Genomic DNA, 16040 nt, shown 5'->3' on the forward strand with positions numbered 1-16040 from the left:
GCGCCTCTTGGGACCTGGCACAAGCCAGAAAATTGTGTTTGTTTTTTTTTTAATTATTGACGAAAATCGAAATCTAAATTTAATAAAAATAAAAATAAGAAAGTGGAGCGGAGTTTCTTAAGTAGCGTTCTCTCTCTGTCCTCGCCAACTTTTTTCCCTCTTCTGTAACCGGAGAAAATTTCAGGATTTCTATTCAGGGTATGATCTGGTGCAACGTATACCATTTTAACGGACTTTGTATTTCATAATAGCTAACTATTTCTTCTTATTTTGTGTGGGCTCTATTATTTAATGGTCATGATTTTCTAGATTAGGACGTTACGGTGAGATCAAGAGCAGTTGATAATTGCTATGTTGGTCACGTGTGTAGGTGAGTTTGTCGTGACGTGGACTGATGAGAGTGGAGAAGGGTGTTGACAGAGACCTCGAAAGCCACGACGGACTGGTTTGGGCCTTTTTCGGGTCGCTTTTTTGGGCTTCTCTTGTTCTCAGATTTGTCGGCCGGTCCTACCACTGTTAAAGACCAATACTATAGCGTTATCAAATTTATAATTTAAAATACGAGATTTATATATGTATTGTTTGAAAATTGACAATATTTATCTTTTATATGTCAATCTCGTGTCTTAAATTATTATTAATATTCGCTAATTATTGAACTCCAATGGCTACTCATTTTAAAAAACCGGGTGCATTTTATTAAAATTAAAATTTCAGATTCCATTATGCAAAAACAAACTTAGGGTGCAAAGTGCAATTTACTCGTTCTTTAGGAGTTTTAGAAAAGTTGCCTCCTACACTTGTCGAGCTTTAGCAAAGTAATTCCAAACTTTTAACTTTGGTAATTAACCCCACAACTTATTTAACTGCTACAATTAAGCATATTTCACAAACTGCCGTTAAAAAACTCACGACAATCCACACGTGCGAGTCACAAGTGGGGTTCTAAAAGGGCAACTGCACTGATTAAAATCTTACAATATAAGCAACAACTTAAATTTTACAGCCATGTTATGTCTGAGACACTTTTTTGCTTTAGGTTTAACTTATAAAATGTATACAATAAAAACAAAAATCATCAAGTAAAAAGGATTCAATGTGACGTTACATAGCAAAAAATGGCCCCGTTCATTTTGCTGATTCGAGTTTAGAATTCGAGTTTTGCTACAGTAAAAAGCTCTCAGAAATAGTCACATCTAACTTTTTTACTATAGTAAAAAATTCTCACACAACATCACATCTCAACTCGAATTAGCGAACTGAACGGGCTTCTTAAAAAATTTATATAATTTATCATGGAACTTTTATTACATTTTACTAAACTATACTTTATAAATAAAATGGCAGATAAGAATTCAAAGTGTCTGTCTCTGCTATATAATAACACAATAAAAATTAAAAAAAATGAATTCCTTTTTTTTTTTTAAAGGATCACATACACGAACTCCTAACTTCAATTTAATATAATTACAATAAAAATTAATTATTACATGCTAAATAATTAACTTTTCTTGGAAAGCTAGACAATATAATTTGCCTTTTAAATATATATATATATATTTTTTGGAAGTTAAAAAACAATTTTTTCATCTTTTTAATTGCAGGAAATTAGTATGTATGTTATTCATTTCCTTATATAAGGTAGACTGCAAAAACAAAGCGTCATAGATCAATATAACGATGAAAAGCCAACCACAATGATGATGACTTTGATTTGACATGGAACGTCGATAACGACCTATGTAGCATAAAGAGTAAAGAAAAACAAAACCTTAGCACGTTTTTTCTCAGGTTGCTCTACCGGTGAAGATTGTATTTTTGTGGTTTGATTAATTTTTCATTTACAATAAAAATAATTTTGTATAGTACGCTAGACGTATATAGATATAATTATTAAAAAATTAATTTAACAGTTATTTATAACTGTCCCAACCGATATAGCAACTATAAAGATTTCCTTTTTCCTCCCTTTAATTGTTTGGTGTATAAACCGTAAAAGTTTTTATTTTCTCACAAATGTTTTTTAAGACTTTATAAGTACTTTCATTGCCATTGATGTATATAAATGTACGTATACATATGTAAAAGATTATATAATTGTATATTTTTTACAATATATATATATATATATATGCCTGGAATGATTTCAAAGCGGGCCATCTAAACCGTCTCCAGGTTTTGATGCGGGCACTACCCTCGCAGGGCAAATTACCGTCCTTTGGTGAAGGACAGGAAGGAAAAAATAATAATTAATTAAATAATTTTTAAAATTTATATGAATTGAATTTGACAAAATAGTATACGCAGATTAATTCTAAAAGAGAATAGAATGATCAATATTTTGCATACCTGTGAGTTGTTTTTTTTACTACCTAAACGTGATGTGAACACATTAATTAATTTAACAGAAAACTGACGATGTCAATATGAGTGTCAATATAACATATTTTAGTAGCAACTAACTATTATAATAACACTAGAGTCTCCTTTTTTTGGACATAAAAAAAATATAAAATGAACCAAGTCTCCGTTTGAATCATAATAATACTATTATTATTATTATTATAAGTTTCTGTTTGGTAATTGAATCATAGTTCATGGTTCACTACAGTATTTTTTCTCATAAAAAATACACATAAATCGAAAATAATTTTAATCTCATAATTTTAATTCATGAATCAAACGTCTCCGCCCGTGCGTGTATATTGTTAGTCAAAAATTTGCTTATACATCCATTTTTGACGCATCGTTTTGCCATGGCATTGGCATGTAATAGGATGGCAATGGGGCGGGGGGATGAGTATGCTTTCTCTACTCTCATCTTTTACTCTTATTTTGTCTCCCAACTCTTTTTATATCTGTCTAATTTTAAGCAGGATTAGGTCAAATCTCCGCTAAGAGAGTTATCCGCACTCTGTCCATTTACTCATTAATTTAAACAATACTTGTAATGTTATTAAACCTTGAAGAAAATTTCATTAAATTAATTAGAAAATTAAACAACATAACTATTAATATGTCATAAAAATAAATTGAAATCTTAATGTCAAATCTAAACTCTAATAATAATAAACTAAAGTCTAAAAACTAAATTGAAACCCGAATATATGTAAGAGTATATGTAATTATGAGGAAATGGAGACGGGGAACTTCCTCTAAATTGAAGGTTAATTTTTACCTCCATTACCTACCTCTACTCTTATATAACATCTCTCATACCCATTTATTAGAGGCGGATACCTATATCTATGAGTAAGATTGATATCTTTACCTGTAATTAGAAAATTGGAATTGGTTAAACTCATCTTTTTTGAATTCAAGATAGGATCCTTTTTAAATAGCCTTTTTAGCTCTTTTTCATTTTTGCTAATTTTTTTAGGGGACTCATTTAGCAAATTATTAGAGATCAAGACATTCATAAACACTTGAAAGAAAACAAGTCATACACGGCTATAAGTAGCTAATGTTTTGATAACATAAATATTATTTTTTTTGTGAAGGAATTATTATATTTATTTAGAAATAGTATTGATAATGTCATCCATAATGAATGATTTTCACGATGAGTAGATGTTTTGTTTTTGCTGATATTTTTATTTTTTATTTTTTTTTTAATTTTAAGAGTAGATGTTTTGTTTGGTTGAATAAAAAAGTAGAAAGTAATTGGAAGCTGACTACCAAGGGCCTTTTGGTAGATCCCACAAACACCTACTAACAAATTATTAACACTTCACGCTCAAAAAAGGGGAAAACTTAACGAGAGAAGGAGAAAAATAGCATAATTTGAGTGGGTAATAAAAATTAATAACAGAAGTTTGAACAAAAATTAGTAAATAGCATTTTATGTATTAAATTCAGATTTATAAAGTACATAATATCTAAAATGCCCTGATTTTTATATTTTTTTTAATCTATTTTTCTCTATCCTTTCTCTTCCTCTGTCTCCCTGCCATGAAAGCTCCACCATTTTTGCGTCAATCTCACCTTCAGAACAACCAAACAGTAAGCATCCCAAGCAGATCAAGGTCGCCGTCTACAGAACCACGCCGTCTCCTGCAAGCTTACCATAAAAAAAAATAAAGTGGACGTTTGGTTCATTAATTTAAAATTATAATTAATTTTTTGTAAAAAAAAAATACTGCAGCGAGCAACAATCCGAATCATAATATGAATCCTTACTCCAAACACATCAAAAGGGTTCTTAGGCTCTCATGGTTTGATCAAGTAAGGGTAAAAGAGAAAAATCAGGTGTCTCTTAAATTAAAAATGCTATTTACTTACTATATGTAATTATTCTGCTATTTACTCCTAAAAGTTTAAAAAATATGCTACACACTATAATTTCTCCACTTATTAATATTATTTTGCTTTAAAACTTTAAATTTTATTTTCAAAAAAAAATATTTTATATTTTAGGGCATGATAAACATTAAAAAATAAATAAACAAGTTTTACTTGAAAAGCTTTTTATATATCTACCTAATATAAAAAGGGTAATCAACTTCGCTGTTTTTTTTTTTTCTTTTTTTTTGCTTTTGCTTTTCTTACCTTTATTATTTGGTGCTGAATTTATTTTTAATACATGTATCCTTTATTTATGTTTCTTATCATTTGTCGACTTTTTTTACATATATTTTCAAATCAATTTCGTTAAATTATTATTCTCTTCTCTAATTTTTCAATTAAAATATTTTGTACAAATATGTCCTCAAGTAGTTGCAATATGAGTGGCGCGTGCTATGGATAGACCTTAATCAAAAATAATATTTTTCATCAACCCGTTTTACGTTTACTATAATAACTTAAAAAATATATCTAAAATATTTATTTAAAAACTGAAAATCTTTAAATAAATGTATTATGCTAAATTTAAATCAATCTTGAATTAAGAATAATAACAATAAATTTACAAATTTATTTTTAAATATTAATCAATAAAATTAAAATTATGATTTTTTAGAATCTTGCTGTAAAAATATTATGGATATTGACCTTTAAAATAAAAATAAAATTAACTATACTTATACATGTTAAAGTATATATTGTCTATTTTAATTATTATACATTTTCAAAGTAATTTTATAAATAATTTATTAAATATTTAAATTTCTAATTATAGTATTCACAATAATTTTTTTTTAAAAAAATTTTACCAAACACCTACCTATTTTTTATCATAGCAACTTACTATTGTAATAGCACAACAACAATAAAAACTTTCAGTGACAAATACAATACCAAATTGCCTTTCAAAAAAAAAAAAAAACCAACAACAAATTGGCCATTGGTAGATGAGCATGAAACTACAAAAAGTGGGGACGTCTGTTTTTTCGAAAGATATTCGAATTTAAAATTATGATCTAAAATTATTTTTATTTTATATATATTTTTTATAAAAAAAATATTATAAAAAATCATCAATTTCAAAATATAAAGAACAAACATCCATTACGTCAATGTACACGTTTGAAATAGCATAAAGCCAAGGCTGTTGCTATCCTGTCATGTCCTTTCCACATCAAAAATATGTTATTGTATTTTACGGCCTCGACATATTTGGAGAGTCTGGTGTGTGGCCAGGATAGGTGGAAACAATATGCACCACACACTCCCATGCACGTGCTCTTCCTAAGAACCTTGAGGAAAGTCATTTGGCAACGTAAATTATGGCTTCGTTCGCTGATTCAAGTTTTATTATAGTAAATTTTTTTTAAAAATAATCATATTTAACTTTTTTATTATAGTAAAAAACTCTCATATAAAATCACATCTCAATTCAAATTAAAAACTCAAATCAGCGAACTAAACGAACCCATATATCTTTTATCAACTACGATGGCCGCCAATACCAGAGATTTGGACCCACCAACCCTTTTTGTTTTTGTTCCCGTTCTTTTAATGTGTAACTGAAAAGCAAAAGGTTCAAAAATAGGGGTATTTTATGGGAGGTAAGACTCACAATTTAGATTACGATACCATAATACAATATGAAATTTGTATGAAATTAGAGAGTTTGAAATTTTTTTTTTAAGTAAGTCTATGTTAAAGAAAGAGTTGAACCTGCCACACACCATTAAATAAAGGATCAACACGACACGAAATTAACTTAAAATAACTATTTTAATAAACGTGTCATAAATAAGTTGATCCGAACACGATACATTTTTAACCTATTTAATACCTGTGTTTATTTAAACATGTATAAATATATATTTTTTAGAAAAAAATAGGTGATATATAAGGAAGGCTCTATGGTTTCCTCACATTTTTATGGAATTTCTCTTTTAGTTTACTATTTTGCTATATTGTTAATTTTTTTTATTTTTTAATATTTTTTTATCATTAAGAATTGAATTTCAATATATAGGTAGTAAAAGTGTTTGCAGGTTGACACGACGCGTTATTGACTTGTTTAATAAACGGGTTGGTCATGTAGTGTTCGTGTCAATTCTATAATAAAAGAGTCGTGTTTGAGTTTCTTATTCTGATACGATTATTAAAAGGGTTGTGTTTGTGCCAACAGAGGGGTGTGACACGACACGAATCCGACACGGTAACACGAGTTGTCACCCTTAATAGTAGGACAACTCTTAGAGTATGTTTGGTAGGAAAGAAAAGTACAAGGAAGGAAGAAGGTGGAGGGATTTTGGGAGGGAAAATGAAAATGTAGGTTGTTTGGTAGGAGAGAAAAGAGAAATGAAGAGAAAATAGAGTGAAAAATAATACATATGGGCCCCACTATTTTTTTTCTTTCCACAAGTGGGCAGAAAATGAGATGAAAAATGGGGACAACTCATTAAAGTGAGCAAAGTTACTAAACTACCATTTTCTCCATCAACATCTAAGCAAAAAATTTAAGGGTATAAAAGTAATTTATGAGTAAGATTTTTTCTTTCCTCCCAATTTAACTTCCAATACCAAACAAGTGAAGGTAAACTCATTTTCTTTCCATCTTCTCATACAAAACAACATAAAAGAAAATCAATTTCCTTTCCATTATTGTTATTTTCCATCACTTCCATATTTCCTTTCTATCCTATTTTCTTTCCTTCCTACCAAACATAGCATTAGTGTGTAGTTGCACTTTTGTGTGACTAAGTGAAAAAGAGCTAACAGAGTAATTGTATACTAAAGAATAAAGATGGTTTAATGACACTCATTATTTATGCGATACGGTTATTTCTATTAAAAATCTTAACATAAGGAGTTTTCTTGTTAGTTTTTACATTCCATGTGACATTTTTTTGTCAAAAATTTAGTTGAGGGGGAGAATTTATAAAAGTTGTTAAAATTTAAGGAAAAAAAAAACTAAAATTAAAATTCGGAATATTTCAGGGAGCAAGCGCTTAATTTGTTGTTTATTTATTTTTTTTAAAGAAAAAGAGGTGGGAAAATGAGTTGAATAAGGTAAGACAGCGCGAAATGGCAAGTGTCAGCGTCCGAAAACCTCCGCAACCAACAAATTTGGGCATTTTCAGAGGATGGAAATTAATTTCACCAAACTTCCCGGCACCAAATGTTCTTCATCCTCTCTCTCTCTCTCTCTCTCTCTCTCTTCACAAACCATAATCATTCATGCCCCGGAAGGAACCTGTTGCACCACCTTTGGTAATCCACTAATATCTCTTTTTTACATTTTCGCATATTTGTTTCTCAATTTTCTGATATCTTGTTATGTTATTAAACCAAACAATGTTTTATTTATCTTTCTGGGATTTGTTCATTATCTCCAAGGGTGTCAAAACGTCGATCATTTGTTATTGGATAATAGAAAGGTTGTTATACAAAGTTGTGTTTTTGGATTTGGATTCTGAAGTTGCAAATACTAGGATGAGTGTTTTACAATTTTGCGTGAATTCTTCGGCTGCAATTTGATTACTGAGAATTGGATTTTATTTTCAATGCGTGTAATGTGGATCTGAATGCTTTGGAAATTTTGTTCTGGGGTTTTGGCAGTGTGGAGCTTATTGTTGAAGCTGAATTTATTTATTTAGTTATTCACTGTTTTCATTGTATTTGGGGGATTTAATTACTCCAATTTTGTTCTGATTGAAATATCAAACACCATTTCGCAGCTATATTTCTATAATATCTTGCTATCAGACCACATCTTTATGCTTAATGGACTATTTCATGAAGTTTTCTTTTTCTTTTTCTTTTTTTTTTGGTTAAAAATTACTAGCATTGGTCATGTAATAACCCCATGTTTTCATTTTTAACATCACACATCTCTTCATTAGAATTGTTAACTTGTCAATACAAGTTGACCAAGAACAAAAAAAGAGGTCATGCCATCTAAAATATTACAGAACTGTTGTAATTGGTTCAAAATATATTTTAGAGTGATTGAATTGTTGATAATTAAGTGAACTAAATGCAAAGAAAAATGTAGAATGAAAGAAAGTGAAAAACTTGTCTACATTTCCTGCCATGGTTTATGCAAATCAGTTGTTGAACTGAGATTCTCTTTCTTTATTAGATGAGAGCGTAAGAATCCAACACCATTAATAGGATGGCAGTCAGCTTTATATACTGGGATGATTGTGTTGATCCCCGGGATATGGAAGCAATGTGGAAGACTCCAGAAGTAAGAGCCGAATGGTTAGATGCTGGGGAGACTAGAGGACATAAAGTTCACCTCTCACGCGATCCTGACGGGCAGCTTTATTTGACTCAGACAGAGATGAGGGTACAAAAGTGATAATTACTTTGAAGCAAATCATAACAATTGATAGGCTGCAGTTCAAAAATCAATGAACTTTTTTCCCTCTTTTTTTTAATAAAAACTTAAATGAATAAGAAGACGTTTGATTTATGCATTCAGAATCATAATTTAAAATTATTTTTGTTTTACGTGTATTTTTTATAAGAAAAAATGTTATAAAAAACTATAAATTATGCCTCAGAATAAAAAACGAATATAAAAAACAAACGTCGCTTGAGAATTTTCAAAATATGGCATTTGAACAATATATATATATACACACATATATATGTATATAGTTTACTTTTTCATTCTGTTGAATCTAATAAAGTTTGGAGATTTATAGCTTTTCACTTTCATAGTTCGGAAAATGGTCCTTTTGGAAAGTGAAGTGCAGATTTCACACTTTCTCTTAATTCCAATTGAAATATTCGCAGACAGATGTCGTTTATGTTATTGGATTTGCTATCTAACCTATCTTGCACCATACGCTTGACTTCCAGGCTGTGGCTGATATTATTATCTGCCGGCATTTTGGTCCACAACTAGATCCTGTAAGTGTTTCACATCTTTTTTATGGTCTCTTACGTTCTGTTTTGATAAGAAAATGTTTATCTACTTCAGATATATGGTTACTACAGCTTATTCCTCTGATTCGGAAGTTTCCCTCATTTTTTTCTTCTTTTTTCCTTATTTCCTTTTCCGTATCATGTGATAAATACTATTTGTGCAATGTTGATGTCCCTTACCTTCCTCCTATTCTCCCATTGACACGGTCACGGTGGAGGCACAGGAAAAGTGATTTCTGGTCTTTCGGCACTAACATTGTGAGGGAGTATTCTTCAATGTTGCAATGAAGTGGAATTGAGAAAACTAAATGAGAAACATACATTCTTCTGCAGATTCCCAGTTATTGCTTTCTAATGAACTGTTATTCCTAAACTATGATTCCTGACCAATTGCACTATTTGTATTTGCCACTTAGTGAACTCGTCAATGCGTAAGATCAAGAAGGGTTATGTTGAATTCCGAATTGAAACCTTTACATCATTCATCCTATTTATTTTGCAGTCCATGATTTGTGCCATCGCTGAACTTGAGAGCGACAGACAGCCCCTTGCTACACGGTACGACAAGAAATCCAAGGACACAACACGAGGGATAATGCAACTTCTACCAAAAACTGCTGACTGGCTTTATCGGTATTTTAGCTGCTTTATCTGTAGAATTTATATTGTCTTGGTGCAATGGAGTTACAAGTAAACCTTGTTTCACAGAGAGTTGCACTACCAGTCATATGAAGTGGAAGGGAATTCAGATCTTCTGTTCAGACCGTTTGTAAATGTATATTTCAGTGCTGCATATCTTAAATGGCTATCAAACTTTGATCAGAGGTAAGTTTCCTCTGTATAGTCCAGCCGTGTTCTGTATTTCCTCTTGGCCCTGATTATTAGAAGAGGCTGAGGCATTTTCCCCTCGTTCTTTTGTGTGCAGAGAAAGAAGTGAAGAATTTGTAATCAGGGCATATAAGGGTGGCACGAAAAAGGCTACTCACAAATCGACAATGCCATTTTGGCAGCGGTATCTTTCTGTTAAAGAAAGTTTTCCACCAAGGTATTTCTTCCCTTTTCGTGACTATGCTCGAAAAGGGGACCGAGACCATATAAAGTCTCAATTTAGTCCTCGAGCTTTCTCCAATTAATTTCATGGCTGAACTTTGATAAATACGAAAGTCATGTCCATCTTTGTCAAACTTGATGGAATGGAATCGATAAAATTTTCGAGAAAGCAATCATTAATATGAATGTGTCTTTTCTTCACAAAGCAATTGAAGATGAAACAAGGACACAGAGATACTCTGGGACTCTATATTGTAAATTATTGATTTCTTTTTTGTTCCTTTTAAACGTGTCCCTAAACAAATAAAGGTTTTAGTTTTGTAGAATAAATTTCATATGCAAGCTACATACATGCAAAATATATGAATATCCATGACGTATTGGCACGGCAAGTTAGCAGAATAAACTACTTGCCACAGTAATCAAGTGTAGGTTTAAATTTTTTGAAAAAGTAGTTTCAAGGACTAAATTGGGTCAGGCATCAACTTTGAGGAAGGAGCTTGTAATTTAAATTTTATTTATTTTTTATTTTATATGGACGATGATCGATGAACACGTCAGCGCCACCTCTTTCACCCTTCTTTGTTTAACTTCACGACATATGGAGAAATAAGACCAGGGAATTTAAGGATGTTCCATTTCTCTGTTTTTTTTTTTTTTTTTTTTTTTTTTTGGTTGAAAACTGCTTTTCTCTTCCTTCCTAGGGGTTGGTGGGCAAGAAACCTAAACATATGGAATATATGATTCCTTTCTGTAACTACAAACACTCTAAAGTGCTTTTGATAAAAGACAGACAATGTTAGAAAGCTGATTTTTAATTTTTTTTTGTTGCCATTCAGAAAAATTTCTGAAGATGGGCTGTCACTGAATGATGCTTCTTCTGCAACTGTATCTCCTGCTCCTTCTGTGTCATCTTCACAAAACTCAAGTTGTTGTCTCTCTCTCTCTCCCTCCCCTTTTTTTTAAATCTTTTCTTTTCATATTACAAAGGCCGTTTCATTTAGTTGCTGGAAGAGCTTAAAGATATTTTGTATCTTTGTTGTAACATATGCCAAACAATGTCACAAGTTTGGGCCTTAAAAATGCAATCTTTCTTGAGCAGTAAAATAATCACATTGAGCTCTTTGTTTGTTACAACATTTGAACATGGTTTATAAGGGCTAGTGGGCTACAAAAATACCTAGAGTTTTGTTTAAAGTTTCAATTTATCCATTTTGGTTTAGCAGGTGATTTTATCAGCACCGCATACATCGGTATCCACATGTTTCTTCTCCATCTCTGAGTGAAGTAGAATATAGAGTACCATACAAATAACAAAAAGATGGAATTACTGGCAGATTTCTTTTTTACTTCTTTTTTCTTTTTCAAAATTCTTTTTTTGGTTAACTTAATTGCCCTTGTGAGAGATTTAGTTCTTTTTTTTTTTTTTCACTTAATTGTACATTTTATCAACAAGGTCGCTAATATTTTATGGTGGTTTTGATTTTTTGGATACTTGATGTTGTTTCCTTTCCGTTTTGTAATTCTTGAGGACCCCTGAAACTCGTTTCCTTTGTAGTGATTTCAATAACAACAAAGGATGTTTATTATATATATATACGTTCCATATAATACTTGGGTTCGTTATTATTCTTAACATTATTTTCCCTTTCCACTTTATGACTAACCCGGTTGATTGCATTAGATGTTGTTTACACATGCTGGGATTCCAGAGCTTCGGCTGAGGACATGGAAGAGATGTGGAATCATTCTGAAGTTCTTAAGGAGTGGAGCAAATCTGGAGAGAGAAAGGGAAAAGTCCGCTTCTCCCATGATGAAATGAAGAGACCTTATCTTTCACTGGTAGAACTGAAGGTATGTATCAATGTACAAAACCATCATTCATATTTATGAATAATAAGCTAGCAGCTAACAAAGGCTGAATTTTCATAAGAAGCGTATTGGCAAATATTTAAAGCTTGGTTTAAGTAATTAGGTTCAAATGTCTTCATTACACCTTCAATTACCTGTCAACAAAATTCTAATTTCAGGGAATTCAAGTCTAAATTATTGTTGATGTTCTTTTGATATAAGAAAAATTATACTTCTCTATTAAAATTTTCCAATTAAAGCGTCTATCTTTGCTACAAGAACCTGAGTATGACTGCATATGAAATATGTGAACCATGAATGATCTTGACTTCTTTCAGGCAGTCGCTGAAATCATACTTTCCAAACACTTCAGTTCAAAGGGAATCAAACCTGTAAGAAACATTTCTCTCTCTCTCTCTCTCTCTTCTTTGAAATGAGATTCCCATACATCTTACTTTTTCTGCGTAACCGATCTTCTCATTTACCATTAACATCTTCTGGGGGTTTTTTGAGCGAATATATTTATATGGAAAAATAAAACATCCCGTAGAAGTCTGTGCTAATAATTCTCAGACTAGTTTATGGTTCTTTGAGGATCTCTTCATGCATTATGTTCGATATCAAGGAAAATCAATTCTGGCTTCAAAGGATACGGCTCTTTTCATAAATAAATGGAAATATTACCTTGTCCTTTTATGGCAATGTCATTTTTATGTGCGGTCTCAACCAAGAAGGTTATTCCCTTGTTCCACCTTCACTGCATTTTAGACAGTTGTATAGTGTTTGATAGGTTTGAAATGCAAAAATAAAATTCAACGCCCGGGAACGTGGGAGCTTCATATAGACTTCTTATTCAAGCTCTCTCTTTAGATACTCATTCTTGACTTCAAGTGGATTGAGTGGCTATTCAATTTGCTGCAAGTTTGTGAGTCCTTTGCGAGCCTTCAAAGTTCAAACATGTTCAGGCCACTTTGATTCTATTTTCTTCTTGTATATATATTTGGTCCAAACATTTTCAGGCAATCTGAACTAGATTGTTCGGTCCAAGTATCTGTATTAACTTCCGTTGGTCTCATGAACCCACATTTTCAAATGATAAAGCGATATGCTCATTTTTCTATAACAAAATAGAAATTCTTTCACTTGGCCAGAAATTTTAGGACATGTCTTCTTTTCGGCTGCAAAATCTATTCGTTTATATGATAGTTCTGCAAGTCAGTCAGCTATAAAACTTCAACTAGTTAAAAGAACAGTGGGAATGTAGGCTAGCACTTCTATAGTTAAAATTTTCACCTGTGGCTTGGAGAAGAAACTATCTAATATCTAGCATTTCATTTTTGAATTTTCTGTGGTATCTTCGCCGGTTATCATGTTTCTGCAGTTCCTTTTTTATTGCCTTCTATTTTGCTACTATCTTATTCCTGAGACCGAATGGTGCAGACAGTTCTTTGTGCTCTTGCGGAGGTTGTTAGCATGCGCTTTGTCCATGGTGTCGGACCACGTGTTGGGATAATGGGAATGGACTATTCTACAGCTTTCTGGCTTTACATGTATGTCCAATGTCACTTAGAACTATTTAGATGAACACATGCAGAAATTTCAATCAAACCCTTCATATATAATTGTTAACAAATTTGTGAAGTGTCTTTAAAAATTGTTCTTGTGCACAGGGAGTTGGGTTTCAGGGCCTACAAGGTTGATTCCGTCGAGGACTTAACCAAACCATTCGTGTCCATGTACTTCGGCACAGCCTATTTCATATGGCTATCAGAATATGAAGGGAGGTATGCGGTTTATTGTTATTACTATTATTATTTTTGGGGGATTAAATTAGTTGGTATACATGATTAACTTAGGTCCCGTTTATTTCACCGATTCGAGTTTTGCTACAATAAAAAGCTCTCAGAAACAGTCACATCTAACTTTTTTACTGCAGTAAAAAACTCTCACATAAAGTCACATCTCAACTCGAATTAGCAAATTAAACGGGCCCTTAAATTTGACTAATAATTGAAATGCAGGGAAAGAACTCCACAGTTTGTAGTCCAGGCTTACATGGTGGGGCCGAAGGATGTCAATTTTCAGGATGCCGGTCCAATCTGGCTTAAGTTTGAGGATGCTTTGAGCTATTACGGAGACATAAAGAAGTATGTGCAAATATTTCTTACTTGAAAATGGAATACCCTAATGATATTACACAGTTTTTTACCGCCAGATCGCATTAGAATCATATCAAAAACGAAAAGTACGATTTTTTTTTTCAGTACTTTACTAAGGAATTCTTCTAATCTGTATTAAAGAAACTCACTACAGAAGATAACCTTAGGAACATCAAAATTTTATATCTCATCCTTTTCTATAGGGATCAAGGGAGCTGCTGTATCATGTGACCAACCACATGCCTTGCTAAAATTAGTATCCTGGGGTCCATCCTTCAGGTGCATTATACTAAAAAGTTTCATACAAATCCAATATACAAGGAATGTTTTACAGAAAAGGATGAGATATATTATGCTTTTTTTGGGGGGGGTATAGAATTCATTATGTAAATATTCATTAAGAGCTTTACTTATTTCTTTGTTTTGAGAAAAAGGGCTGTTTTTGGTTCTTTGTACAAAATAAATACATTCTTTGTTTTTCTCTTTCTCTATCAATAAAGATTTATTTTTTTCTCAAAAGTAGGAGGGAGAGAGAGAAGGTGCTAGCGTTGTGAATCACATTTTACTTGAAGTTGGAAAGCCTAATGATAAAAAAAAATATACATAATTTTGCCCCCTTTTTTGTGAATTTGTTTGTATTGTACGAAAAGTACCTTCCCGATACTGCGTTGCGTTCCTAATCTTTTGTTATATTTGGACATTTGTTTGTTTTTTTTTTTTGTTCTTTTTTTTTTTTTTTCATTTTGATACGAATTTGATATGATATATGAATGTCCAAAGTTGCGCTGCATTGGAGGCATTTTGTTTTGTTTTGTTTTGTTTTGTTTTTTAATTTGCCTTGCTTCTTACCATAAATTTTTCATTTTCTTTATCTATTGAATAAACATGATTATTATTCTTTAAGAAACTGAATCTGTAGAAATTAGGCGCTCATTGCCTTTCGGCTCTTACCGAAAGTGTCTTTTTCTGATTATTAAATCTAATCAAAATCACATTAAAATAAAAAAAAAAATATACAGTTTAAATAGTTTATATTACATTTTTACTGGTTAAAGATAGAAAATTACTAATAGTTTAATATTTTAAGACCTACCTTAGAAATCTCCTTTTTTTTTTAGTTTATAAAAACCAACACGAGCTTTTTAGTTTTTGGAGTTATTGACGCGCACGTTAAACTTTATTAATCGACACAATATTCTTATATTTTTTAAGGCTGTTCCCGTCTCTTTTCTGAAGGTTGATTCTTTTTAAAAAAAACATTTCCTTAGATGGTGCATGTTCGTCAAGCATATGCAATTCCTTTTATGTCTTTTGAAAAATATTATGATGACATGTAAAAGGAAATATGTATATCGCAGTTTTAAGATATATACTTGCACATTTATACCTTGAACTGATTTCTAATTTTGACGAATTTCCGCAATTTGCAAGACAGTTACAATCGCTCATTTTAATGATGATTGTATAAAATTAGTGACCAAAAAACATGTTTGATGAAAACTTTCAACATCCTAATTCAAATCGTAATATTAATCTCTTTTAAGTCCCGCTCTTAATTCTTTAGATTCACCATTTTGTTCGTTAAAAAATACCAATTTGATATTAATGGTATAAGAGGTTGTAACTCCCTCATCTTTCTCACATACGTGTGTTTAGATTGCTAGATATTTAATAACAACATCTTATCTAATAATTACTTTTAACATA

At 31.4% G+C, this 16040-nt stretch overlaps 1 protein-coding gene across 1 annotated transcript; it reads left to right on the forward strand.

Moving 5' to 3' along the window:
• The first annotated feature begins 7539 nt into the window (after window positions 1-7539).
• On the forward strand, window positions 7540-14598 carry LOC21406687. Its single transcript, XM_024165320.1, has 13 exons — window positions 7540-7608; window positions 8480-8689; window positions 9208-9258; window positions 9776-9906; window positions 9982-10098; window positions 10199-10318; window positions 11163-11251; window positions 12008-12177; window positions 12513-12566; window positions 13615-13724; window positions 13845-13958; window positions 14196-14321; window positions 14537-14598. The coding sequence occupies exons 2-13, from the start codon at window positions 8513-8515 to the stop codon at window positions 14562-14564; spliced, it is 1287 nt and encodes a 428-aa protein (XP_024021088.1). The 5' UTR covers window positions 7540-7608; window positions 8480-8512; the 3' UTR covers window positions 14565-14598.
• Window positions 14599-16040: the final 1442 nt, after the last annotated feature.

Source organism: Morus notabilis, unplaced genomic scaffold (assembly GCF_000414095.1).
Source record: "Morus notabilis unplaced genomic scaffold, ASM41409v2 Scaffold179, whole genome shotgun sequence".
Taxonomy (NCBI): Eukaryota; Viridiplantae; Streptophyta; class Magnoliopsida; order Rosales; family Moraceae; genus Morus; species Morus notabilis.

Excerpts from the sequence above, each read along its gene's own strand:
- LOC21406687 (XM_024165320.1), top strand. The coding sequence starts at position 8,513 with ATGGCAGTCAGCTTTATATACTGGGATGATTGTGTTGATCCCCGGGAT. Across the intron at positions 11,252-12,007 it reads GTCATCTTCACAAAACTCAA|ATGTTGTTTACACATGCTGG; the intron begins GTTGTTGTCTCT and ends TGATTGCATTAG. Across the intron at positions 13,959-14,195 it reads CTATCAGAATATGAAGGGAG|GGAAAGAACTCCACAGTTTG; the intron begins GTATGCGGTTTA and ends ATTGAAATGCAG.